This window comes from Eptesicus fuscus, chromosome 18, assembly GCF_027574615.1.
Source record: "Eptesicus fuscus isolate TK198812 chromosome 18, DD_ASM_mEF_20220401, whole genome shotgun sequence".
In the NCBI taxonomy this organism is placed as follows: domain Eukaryota; kingdom Metazoa; phylum Chordata; class Mammalia; order Chiroptera; family Vespertilionidae; genus Eptesicus; species Eptesicus fuscus.
Genome location: NC_072490.1, coordinates 41456318 through 41469435, shown reverse-complemented (window position 1 = coordinate 41469435; position 13118 = coordinate 41456318). Strand labels below are relative to the sequence as shown.

The 13118-nt window shown below is 43.0% G+C and overlaps 1 protein-coding gene across 3 annotated transcripts in view; it reads left to right on the top strand.

Annotated features, from left to right (window-relative positions):
• SFMBT1 (Scm like with four mbt domains 1) overlaps positions 1-13118 on the top strand; it is a 109941-nt gene that overhangs the window by 65522 nt on the left and 31301 nt on the right. For all 3 annotated transcript variants that reach the window (XM_054729417.1, XM_054729416.1, XM_028152838.2), the window contains exons 4-5: positions 6513-6753; positions 10991-11079. In XM_054729417.1, the coding sequence (XP_054585392.1) occupies positions 6513-6753; positions 10991-11079 (330 nt within the window). The remainder of the gene's footprint in view (positions 1-6512; positions 6754-10990; positions 11080-13118) is intronic.

Below are 13118 nucleotides of genomic sequence, written 5' to 3'. Positions count from 1 at the left end.
CCCCTAACTGCCCTACCCTGCAGGCCTGGGTTCCCCCCAACTGCCCTCCCTTGCAGGCCTGGTCCCTCCCAACAGCCCTCTCCTGCTGGCCATCTTGTGGTGGCCATCTTGTGTCCACTTGGGGGCAGCCATCTTGTGTGTTGGAGTGACAGTCAATTTGCATATTACTCTTTCATTAGATAGCATAGAGGCCTGGTGCACGGGTAGAGGCCGGCTGGTTTGCCCTGAAGGGTGTCCCGGATCAGGGTGGGGGTTCCCTTGGGGCATGGGGCGGCCTGGGCGAGAGCCCTGTGGTGGTTTGCAGGCCGGCCACCCCCCCCACCCCCCGGCGACCCAAGCGCAGGCCCTGGTATCTGGGTTTTATTTATCTCCTATAATTGAAACTTTGTAGCCTTGAGCGGAGGCCAGGGCTGGCCAGGAAGCTTGGCTTCCTCCATCGCCGGGGGCAACCCAAGCCTCCTGCTCTCTCCAGCTCCGTGGCTGCCCCCATTTTTGTTGGGATTTATTTATCTTCTATAATTGAAACTTTGTAGCCTTGAGCGGAGGCCAGGGCCAGCCAGAGCAGGCGGTAAGCTTGGCTTCCTCCATTGCTGGGGAAACCCAAGCCTCCTGCTCGATCCGTGGCCACAGCCATCTTGGTTGGGTTAATTTGTATACTCGCTCCTGATTGGCTGGTGGGTGTGGCTTGTGGATGTAGCGGAGGTACGGTCAATTTGCATGTTTCTCTTTTATTAGTGTAGATATGTATATATAGGAAAAAAACATATAGGTATATAGGGTTTGGTACTATCTGCTAATTCAGGTATCCACTGGGGGTCTTGGAAAATACCCTTTGTGGTTAAGGGAGATGGCCCCCATATTAGTTGTTTAAGAGTATTTAATCTTCAAATATTTGTGAATTTCCTAGTTTTCCTTCTGTTACTACATACCAGTTTTATTCCATTTTGATCAGAAAAGATACTTTGAATGATTTCAGTCTTTTTAAATTTGAGACTTGTTTTGTGGCCTAACATTATGGTCTGTCCTAGAGAACATGAGAAGAATGTATATTCCGCTGTTGCTGAGTGGGGTGTTCTGTTCATGTCTGTTAGTTTGCATTGGTTTATAGTCTTATTCAAGTCCTCTGTTTCCTTTCTGGCTGGTGTTCTATCCATTACTGATTGTAGGCTGCCAGTTTGTTTAGAGATTGTATAACCTTGATATCAAACCTAACATGAGTATTTTAGGAAAGGAAAATTACAGAGCAGTGTCACTCATGAAGATTGATGCATAAATATCTGCATACAAAATAATAGCAAGCTGAATGTAGCTGTATTTAGAAAGGATAATACATTAATAACAAGTTGATTTTTCCAGGAATGCAAGGTGGTTTAACACTTAAAAATCAACCAGCATAATAATGGTAGCAGAATAAAGGAGAAAAATCACATTATCATGTTACTATATAAAGAAAATTATTAATAAAATTTCATACCCACCATGATAAAATTTTTAGCAAACTGTAGATAGTAATTTTTTTAAACTTAATAAAGGATATCTACCCCCAAAAAAGCTACAGGAAATTTTATGAATGGTAATATAATACATGCTTTCTTTTTAATATGGAGCAAGACAAAGATACTGGTTAGCATGATTTTTGTTTGATACTGTTATAGAGGTTCTAGCCAGTACAGTTAGGTTAAATAAACACAGTAAAATGTATAAGGGTTAGAAAGGAAGGGAAAAAAATGTTATTTTTGCAGATAAATAAAATAATTTTAAGATAATTAATGAGTAATTTCAGCAGATTATTTGATACAGGATAGCATAAAAAATCTATTATATTCCTACTAGAGGTCCGGTGCACGAATTCGTGCATGAGTTGGTTCCCTCTGGGTGGCCTTCAGGGATCGTGCCAAAACCCACAGTCCAACGCACCCTGCGGCTCCTACCTGCCGCTCCCGCTCATCCCGGCCCCACTGTGCCTGCTGCGGGCTCGCGCCCAGTCAGTCTCTATATCAGGAGAGGCTTGTGCTGCCGCAGCAGCGCTCACCAGCCATGAGCCCTGTGTCTGGCATCCTCCCAAGGGGAGTGGCCTATGAGATCGGCTGAAACCAGCTCTCCAGCATCCCCCGAATCCCCCGAGGGGTCCCAGATTGTGAGAGGGCGCCAGACGCAGGGCTCACGGCTGGCGAGAGCTGCTTTGGTAGCATGAACCTCTCCCAATCTGGGAAACATTTGTTTCAAAATATGGAAAAAGAACTAATTTTTTAAAGGAGAACCTCTCCTGATTGGGCGTGAGCCTGCGGCAGGCGCAGTGGGGCCCCACCCATGCACGAATTTGTGCACCGGGCTTCTAGTTATCGATATAAGTTAAAATGAAGGAAAACCTTGTTCATGTATTGGAAAATTCACTATGAAAAGATGTCAGTTCCCTGTAAATAGATCTGTAGATTTACTGTAAACCAAGTCAGATACCACCTGCCCATCCCCCCAAAAAAATCTAGGTAGAAATTGACAAGCTGATTGTAAAGTTTATGTAGAATATAAAGGAGCAAGGCTCGTCAGACAAAGCTAAAGAATAAGATGAAAAGACTTGCTGTGCTAGATATCAAAGTTAATTAAGGCAGTGTAGTGCTACTCTAAGGAAAAACAAATCAGAAACATCCACTTTTGTAGGGATTTTTGTAGTGATGATATATAACAAAGGTGGCAATTTACAGTGGTGAGGAAAGGTAACAGGTCAATTGTATATGCATTTTCAAACAAAACCTGACCCCTGTCAATATCTTATATAGATATTAATTCAAGGTGGACATTAGTCCTAAATATGAGAGGCTTCTAGAAAAGAATGTGGTATATCCTTATTACCTCTAGCAGTAGGGAAACATTTGTTTCAAAATATGGGAAAAGCACTAACTTTTTAAAGGAGAAACATTGATAAATCTGACTGTATTAAAATTAAGAACTTCTGTTTCTCAAATAACATCGTCAAGAAAGTGAGAAAATATTTGTAACACAAGTAACTGACAAAGAACTGATACTCAAAATATCCTATATAATAAAAGCCTAATATGCTAAGTGTCTGGTCATCTGATTGGCCGTTCAACCAATCAAAGTGTAATATGCTAATGATATGCTAAGGCCGCTCAACCGCTCACTATGATGTGAACTGACCACCAAGGGGGCAGACAGTTGACCGGTCGACCAGTTACTATGAGGTGCACTGACCACCAGGGGGAAGACACTCCGACAGGTAGGTGAGCTTGCTGCTGGGGTCTGGCTCATCAGGGTTGAGCGAAACGGGCCGGATACATCCTGGAGCCCTCCCGTGGTCCCTCCCCAGCTGGCCAACCTCCTGCATCCCTCCCCAGCCCCGATTGTGCACTGGTCAGGTCCCTCAGCCTGTTCTGCACCCTCTCGCAATCCTGGACCCCTCGGGGGATGTCAGAGAGCTGGTTTCAGCCTGATCCTGCAGGCCAGGCCAAGGGACCCCACTGGTGCATGAATTCGTGCACTGGGCCTCTAGTAGACTCAATAAAAAAATTGATAAGAAACTTAGCCATTTCCCAAAAGAAGAAATATGAATAGCTAATAAATATAAAAGTTCTTGACTTTATTATTTAGGTAATGCAAATTAAAATCATAATGAGCTTTACTACACACTTTCTAAAATGGTTAAAATGAAGACAGAAAACACAAAAATGTTGGAACAAAAGGATTTTTGCTATTGGGAGAGTAAATTGGTACAACCACTTTGTAAAACAGTTTGACTCTCTGTTATAGAAATCCATGTATGTATGCACCAAGGGACGTACAAAAATATTCATATAATCATGGTAGTAGTATTCTTTATAGTCTTCCAAAACTTGAAACTACCCGAAATGCTTACTATTAGCATTAGAATGGATAAATTGTGGCACATTTGTAAAGATGGAGTACTATACACCAATGAAAAGAAATAAAATACTGTTACATGCAACAGCATTTGTCTCATAAGCAACGTTGGGAAAGAGAAGCCTCATACAGAATAACATTGATACTGCATAATTCTACTAACAGAGTGTGAAAACTCAGACACTATTAAAACATCTATATATATATAAAACCCTAAGCAACTGGTCGACCGTTTGACCTGTCACTATGATGTGCACTGACCACCCTGGAGCGCCACTCAGCTGACTGACCCCGGGCTCATGGCTGGCGAGTGCAGCTGTGGTGGCATGAGCCTCTTCCACCTCCTCGGCAGCACTACCAGCAGCGGCAGGGGCAATGGGGCCGGGATGATCGGGAGTGGCGCCTGGCTGGGCTTGGGCTCCTCCCTGGCCGCCTGCCGCTTCGCACACTACTACATCCTCCAAGGGGTCCTGGATTGCTAGAGGGTGCAGGCCAGGCTGAGGGACCCCACTGGTGCACAAATCCGTGCGCCGGACCTCTAGTAGTGTTATAATTCAGGATAGTGATTACCTTTCAAGAGTTCAATGGGGGTAGGGAGGATTTTTACACAGAATGTGGGACTTTGCGTCTCTGGCTCTCTCCTTTCCGGAGGTTGTTATTACCCGTTGCATTTAGTGGTCAGGGCTCCATAGTCTCCTTCAGTGCCTGGCAGTTCCTTAGCTTTCTTTGTCTTTCATGGCCTTGATACTTTTGAAGAGCAAATTACTTATCAGTTATTGTATAGAATATTCCACAATTTAGGTTTCGTTTTTCTCATGCTTAGCTCGAGTTTATGCAGATTTGGCAAAATGTCATAAAAATGATTTTGTGCTTTTTTTGTTTTATGATATCAAGGGTGTATGATATTGATGTTTTCAGACTGGTGATGTTAACTTTGATCACTTAGTTAGGGTAGTTTCTGCCAGATTTCTTTATTGTAATGTTACTGTTTTCCCCTTTGTAGTTAATAAGAATCTTGCAGGAAGAACCTTTGAGATTATGTAAATATCATAGCATCATAGTAATATTAGCACTGACTCACGATTCTCGCCTGCAGTGTTTACTTCTGTGGTGTTTGTCTAAAGTTGATTTTCTATTTTCATCATTTCCCCCTATTTTTATTAATTGGTCTACTCTAAGGAATTTCTGTCCCCTCTTCTCCGTTAATTATTTTTAACAGTATGAACTCATGGATATCAATGTAAATTGGTGGGTTATAATCTACTAACCTCATTTATTTTATTGCTCAAATTGTCCCACATGTGTCCATTGGAAGATGCTTCTAATTGGCTCTCATGTCCTTTCCAAATGCCCCCATCATTTTTGGAGCATTTCCATATTTTTTGGCATCACAAGATATTCCAGGTTTCTACTGTGTTTTCCCTACCCTGGAATTTGGATCAGTTATTTCTCCTTGGAGCCTTTGTTCTTTTTTATTGGAGGATGCTATTTAGAAATCAATATTTAAAAACTAAATTTGCTGTTGGTACTGAGTATCATTACTTCTACTGTGTCTGTCAGTTCACAGAGCTAGGAAATATATCTATGTTAACACATACATACATATACATCTATACTTTTTTTCTGTATCTCTTTCTATTTATCTTTCTGTATGTCTGTAATCATGCCCTCATTCTGATACCTTGATTCCAATTCAGCACCACAAGATTCATTCTCCTCTTCCCCCTTCCTTATTTTCACTTCTTTCTCCCACATCACAGACCTGTCTCTCATCATCTACAATATACTGATTTATTTAATCTTAGTATACACATGCAGTAGTCCTAAAATTGTTAACTCATACCTTTGTGACCATATAATTTTTCATCTAAAGTAGGACACTTTTGAGAGAGAAAGGGGCATTTTTAATTATTTTTCAAGGACAATTATTGAATAATAATTAAACATAGACTCTTTCCCAGGGTGACTGGGAGGTATAGCTCCCTACATATGGCACATGTCATACTAATTTTTTTAAAATATATTTTATTGATTTTTTACAGAGAGGAAGGGAGCGGGATAGAGAGTTAGAAACATCGATGAGAGAGAAATATCGATCAGCTGCCTCTTGCACACCCCTTGGTTGGGGATGTGCCCACAATCAAGGTACATGCCCTTGACCGGAATCGAACCTGGGACCCTTCAGTCTGCAGGCTGACGCTCTATCCACTGAGCCAAACCGGTTTCGGCTAATTTTTTATTATTATAGTTTATTTTTATCTCACCTCTTTTCTAGACTCATAAATTTTCTCTAGAATGATCTAGAAATCACTCCTGACAACTTAATATGTCAAATATTAAGCTGTTAAAATGGTGAACATTTAGTGATGTATTTATTTACTAGAAAACATTTCTGTGATCATAATAGACTGATGGTGGTGAAAATACTGAGTTCTGCTGAGATGGAACAGAACAGCATTGCTGTTCCCTGCTTTGTTTGGGTCACTCCTGAGTTAGAATTGGAATTTCTCGAGTTTCCCTTGAGAGGATCTTACTGCATTTAGTACTTCAGAATTGTAAGTCTTAAAAAGAACGCCAGCCAAAGAAACACTCATTTGAGATACTTGTCTGGTGGTTAATAACATTTCCCTGTTCAGGTGGACACACGTTTGCAAAACGGATTTGCTCCTGGAATGAAACTGGAGGTGATTGTGAAAAAAGATCCTGAAATCTACTGGGTTGCCACCATCATTACCACCTGTGAGCAGCTGCTCCTCCTCCGCTACGATGGCTATGGAGAGGACCGGAGAGCGGACTTCTGGTGTGACATCAGGAAGACTGACCTTTACCCCATTGGGTGGTGTGAGCAGAATAAGAAGACCCTCGAAGCCCCGGAAGGTAATAAAATACTTCCTATCGCGACATAATAGGATATTGCTGTAGGAAAGCCTGTCCGTAATCTTTTTTTAAAATATATATTTCATTGATTTCAGAGCGGAAGGGAGAGGGAGAGAGAGACAGAAACATCAATGGTGAGAGAGAATCGTTGACTGGCTGCTTCCTGCACGCCCCACACTGGGGATTGAGCCCACAACCTGGGCACTTGCCCCTACCAGGAATTGAACCATGACCTTCTGGTTCATAGGTTGATGCTCGTCCACCGAGTCATGCTGGCCGAGCTTCTTGTCCATAATCTTGAGGTTTTCAGTCTCCCGTACACATAGGTTTTTCTAACTTTTTTGGTTTAGCATTTTGAAGGAAAATATTTATAAAGAATAATGCACATTCTCTTATCTTTTAAAGTTATTTTCTGTGCTCCATAAAGCCTCATGTTTTTGTGACACTCATAGGGAGCATCACTTACCGTTCTGTAAGACGGTGAGGCTCTCTGAGTTTGAGGATGTCTTTAGGTGCATTGGGCCAGATTGATTCTCTTTTTTGACTTGATTGTCCTCTCACCTCTCACCCACAAGTGATCTGGGACCTATGAACTAACTGAGGTTTTCTTCCAGATAAAAGCCTACTGGGAGTAGAATCCAAATTCAGTAGGACAGAGACAGTTGGACAAAAGAGAGGAGTCATATAAAAGTGGAGAAAGGCAAGAGAGACTGCAGATTTATGAAAATACCAGACCTTATATGTTTTTCTTTCAGCCTTCTTATTCTGATACTAGAGGCCCGGTGCACGAGTTCGTGCATGGGTGGGGTCCCTCGGGGTGGCCTGTGGGGATCGGGCCCCAGTTCATGCCCCCAGGCTCGCAGCCCTGCAGCCTCACCTGGCACCCCTCAGTGGCCTGGCACCGCCCCCTCTCCTGCTCCACCATCCTACTGTGGTTCCGCTCTCATTGGGGCCCATCAGGGCCAGCAGCACCTCCACTGCTGCCTGCTGCCAGGGCCGTGTCACTGACGTCCGCCATGTTCTGCGCCACCCCCTGGTGGTCAGTGCACGTCATAGCGAGCGGTCGAACTCCGGTCTCCCAGTCAAACTCCCAGTTGAACGACTGCCCAAGGGGACAATTTGCCAACCTGAAGAGATTCCCTCTGGGTAAAGAGAAGACAGTTGAGCATCAGTAGGACAAGAGCTGCAATGGCCTGAAACATATCATATGTGACTTAGTCTATAATTTTATAATTTTTAAATAAAATTCTCATTGGTCACTTTTGGATGATGGAAATATGCTGATAATTTTGAAGGCTGGTAAATACAGGGGAAGTATAAAGACAATTAAGCATATATCCTGTCTTCTTTTTGTGAACTTTAATACCTTAGGGCAGCGATTTTCAAACCGGTGTTCCACAAGAATTTTTAAAACATGCAATACCTGACTATTTAGTCAGAGGCACTGACCTCTTGTCCCTTAGGTTGTCAAATTAAAAAATAACTGCCAATACAACAGTAGCCATCTGGTGTGAATAAATAAAAATGATACCTATTTTTGTCAGATCAGCAAAAAATACAGAATTCTGTGCCACAGAATTTTAATAATTAGTTTGTGTGTGCCATGAGATGAAAAAAGTTACCTTAGGGTAATCACACAGTTGAAGAAGAGAATTTTTTCTTCATAGAAGTAGTATATTGCTTAGTAAACGAAGGAGGGGTGATAGAAAAATTATCGTTTGTAGCCCCCAATGAATGAATGTATCTGTGTAGTGACATTGCAAAAGGAGAGACAAACAGACTGAATATGCCTCTTGATGGAAGGATGTAACTCCACTTACGAAATACTAGAGGCCCAGTGCATGGATTCTTGCATGGATGGGGTCTAGCCGGCCTGGCCCCAATTGGGGCGGATCTGGTCTGGGCCTGTCGGAAGGAGGTGACGACGGGAGGTTGGCTGGCCAGCCCGCCCCAATCGGGGCCTGATCAGGGCCGGGCTGGCTGGGGGGAGGGGCTGTGGGCGATTGGCCAGTGGGCCCTGCCCCCCATTGGGGTGGGGTGGGGCCAATTGGGGGCTGGGCTGGCCGTGGGGAGGGGCTGTGAGCGGTGGGCCGATCCAGGGCCAGTGACCTGGGGGAGGGGCCATGGGTGATTGGCCAGCTGGCTCTGCCCCTGATCGGTGTGTGGGGACTGATCAGGGGCGGAGCTTGCTGGGGGGAGGGGCCGCAGGCGGTTGGTCAGTTGGCCCTGCCCTGATTGGGGTGGGGGGGGCCGATCTGGGGTGGGGCCAGGTGGGGGCAGGGGCTGTAGGAGGTTGGCTGGCTGGCCCCACCCCCCAGATCGGGCTGGTTTGCTGGCCGCAGTGGGTGTCATAGCGACCAGTCATTCTGGTTGTTAACGGCGTTCCGGTTGCTGGCTTTTTATATATATAGATTCTTGCTCCCTTTCCCCCAAGAGTCAAATCTAAATTTGATCAAGCCTACCGATTTTATAGAAAATGTAGAGGTCAGTAGAAGAACAACTGGTTACCACAAGGAGGCAACCAGGAAAAGCAGATTCAGAAAAACTCTATCCTATATAATAAAGAGGTAATATGCAAATTGACCATCACTCCAACACGCAAGATGGCCGCCCCCTTGTGGACACAAGATGGCGCCACAAGATGGCCGGCAGGGTAGGGCACTTGGGAGGGACCAGGTCTGCAGGGGAGGGCAGTTAGGGGTGATTGGGCTGGCAGAGCAGGGCAGTTGGGGGCGACCAGGCCTACAGGGGAGGACAGTTAGGGGTGACCAGGTCGGCAGGGGAGGGCAGTTAGGGGTGACTGTGCCAGCAGGGGAGGGCAGTTGGGGGCAACCAGGCCTGCAGGGGAGGGCAGTTAGGGGCAATTGGGCTGGCAGGGGAGCAGTTAGGCGTCGATCAGGCCTGCAGGGAAGTGGTTAGGGGCTGATCAGACTGGCAGGCAGAAGCGGTTAGGGGCAATCAGGCAGGCAGGCAGGTGAGCAATTGGGAGCCAGCAGTCCTGTATTGTGAGAAGGCAGTCATACATCCTTCAAGGGGTCCCAGATTGGAGAGGGTGCAGTCTGGGCTGAGGGACACACACATACACACACACACACACACACACACACACACACACACCGTGCACGAATTTCATGCAATGGGCCAATAGTATAGGATAAAAGGCTGAGTCAAGAAATATGCGGCAAGAAAAAGAGAGAGACGGGGTTGCAGAGGAGGAGAAGGAACATACAGATTAAATAAGGTGATACATCAACCATTTGTAATATAGATCTCATTTGGATCCTGATTTGACTGAGCAAATTGAAAAAATCATTTTTGAGACATTTCAGAAAATTTGAACATGGACTATATATATTTAATGTTAAGGAATTATTGCTAATTGTTTAAGGAGTGGTTATGTAAAAAGTTATTTTATTTTGTTAAATATATACTGATGTTATATTGGATGAAATTATATAATATCAGGAATTGGTTGGGTGGCTGTGGAGTGTGTAAAGTATAGATCAGGGGGTGGCAAAATATCTGTAAAGGATCAGATAGTAAAAGTTTTAGGTTTTACTAGCCATGCGGTTTCTGTAACAGTTGCCCACCTCTACCTTTGCAGTGTGAAAGCAGCCACAGACAGTATGTAAACAAACAAGCATAGCTGTGTTCCAATAAAACTTTATTTACAAAATAGACAGCAGGCTGAATTCAGCCCACATGTTGTAGTTTGCTAACTTCTCCAGATCTAGATGAAAAGATTGACCATGAAGTTACCATTGAACCTAGGATACAAGAGGATTCATTATACTATTTTTTGTACTTTTATATATATTTGAAAATTCTCATAATAAAAAATAAACTAGGTACCTTTTGGATAATTGTCCTTGTTTTGCATACAACTCCTACTAAACTATTCAGTTGTAGCTCTTATCTAGGAGGATTTTTTTTGACTGCCTCCTACACGTCCTCTCCTGGGGATCGAGCCTGCAACCCAGGCATATGCCCTGACGGGGAATCAAACCCTGGCTTCCTGGTTCATAGGTCGACACTCAGCCACTGAGTCATGCTGGTCAGTCAGGCGAATTTTTATCTTAAGCTCTCAAAGAAGCAATTGCTGTACTCTTTGATATTAAAACGACATACCTCTAAACCATTTTCACTGGTTTAATTCTCTGTATTCTGTTTAGTTTAGTTTCTCTGTGTTCCATGGCTGACTATTATGAGTAATCACTCATTTTATTCCCTCATCTAGGCATCAGAGACAAGGTGTCTGACTGGGAGGAGTTCCTGCGGCAGACTCTGAAGGAAGCGTGTAGTCCTCCTGTCCCGCTGCTAGAGGGCGTGAGTATGATGGCTTGCAGGATCAGTGTGGAAAACCCTTCCAGTCTTTAGTGAGATTTCCTGTCTAAGGAATCTTAAAATTAGTTGCTCATTTACTACCCCAAAGCAAATAGGCATTATTATTAAAGACATAGGCATGCGTACTGGGAGGTTTAAGCTTATTGTCCTCAGAGGTTACAAACTGCCGGCTTGCTCAGTGCCTAAAGTATTCTGAATTAGTTGCTAACACATAAAAATCTAGTTTTCCAGATGCTGTTATGTAGCTGGAAAATGTGGTGTTTTTGGTGTTCTCACTCTGTAACGGAGCAGGCGTTGACTCGGCTTGAGGATGGGCATTTGTAACTCCCACACCAGGTGACTTGAGACTCTCCCCTTTTTAAAAAATATGTATATTTTTGCTTTCAGAGAGAAGGGGGGGAGAGAGAGAGAGAGAGAGAGAGAGAGAGAGAGAGAGAGAGACAGAGAGAGAGAGAGAGAGAGAGAGAGAGAGAGAGAGAGACAGAGAGAGAGAAACATCAGTGATGAGAGAGAATCATTGATCTGCTGCCTCCTGCTTGTCCCCCACTGGCATGTGCCCTGATTGGACATCGAACCATGACCTCCTGGTTCATAAGTTGGCACTCAACCACTGAGCCACACTGGCTGGGCAAGACTCCCTTGTTTTCAGTCAGAAGACAGTAGTCGATCTGTAGTACTTCTACCACCTACTTGCTTTCAGCAGTCCTTTTACGTTACTGTAGGTTTTGAGCTTGTTAGTAATCATAGATTTCTTGTTTTTATAAAAATCAGTTTATTGGTTATGACATTTCCAAATTATATTTTGTTACATTGTGCAATTGCAAAATGTAATGTATGAAGTTTTCAATTTCTCTACATCGTTGACAACGCTTATATTCTCTTTTTGGTTATAGCTATTCTGGTGAGTATAAAGTAGTACCTCATTTTGATTTAGGGAAGTCACTCATTTCCCTAATGACTGAGGATGTTGAGCATCTTTTTAAGTGCTTGTTTGCGATTTGAGTATCTTTTTCTAGAGAAATGTCTTTGCCCATTTTTAAAATTTTAATTATTTATTTGCTTGTTTATATATTTATATGTTTTTTATTGCTTTTTTTTTTTTTTTAGAGGAATGGAGGGGGGGGAAGGGGGAGAGAGAGAGAGAGAGAGCGCGAGAGAGAGAGAGAGAGACAGAGACATCTATTGGTTGCCTCTCGTGGGCGCCCCAGCCAGGGATTGAACCCACAATCTAGGTATGTGCCCTGACTGAGAATTGAACCCACAACCTTTTGGTGTAGGAGATTACTCTCCAATCAACTGAGCCACCTTGCCAGGGCGTCCATTTTTAAATTGGGTTATGTCTTTTAATTATTGAGTTGTAAGAGTTTCTTATGAATTCTAGTTGCAAGTCTAGATCAGATAAATGATTTCCAAATATTATCTCCAGTTCTATGAATTATCTTTTCACTTTCTTGATATCATTTATAGCACAAACATTTTTTACTTTTATGTAGTCCATTTTATCTGTTTTTTTTTTTTTTTTGCTTGTGCTTTTGGTGTCATATCTAGGAAAGCTTTGCTTAACCTGACTCATTTCATTATGTTTAGCTAGGACTTGGTACATGTTAAAGACTCAGTAAAATTTGAGCAAATGCGTGAAATCATGAACAAATGAATGAATAAGTATTCTTCTGTACATTGACCTTGATTCTGCCATTTTATCTTTAGCTGTGAATGTGTTTCCTCCACTTGTTCCCATGTTCATTTGCATAATAAGAATATGCAAGTGTCACAGAGCAGTTCTTATTAGAAAAAATGTAAGTTTGAATATTAAGAAATGGTTATATAATAATGTTGGAATTAGCATTCCTCTTTATTCTTTATTGTAGCTTTTAATATATATCTAGAATGTGAGACTTAAACTTTTCCTTTCTATCGGTGTAATCAAAGCACTGTGTTCTTAAGAACATTGTGAAATGAGTAAGAACATCAGAAACAACCTAAATGCCATCAGTATATAAGTGGATCAATCACTGCCCATT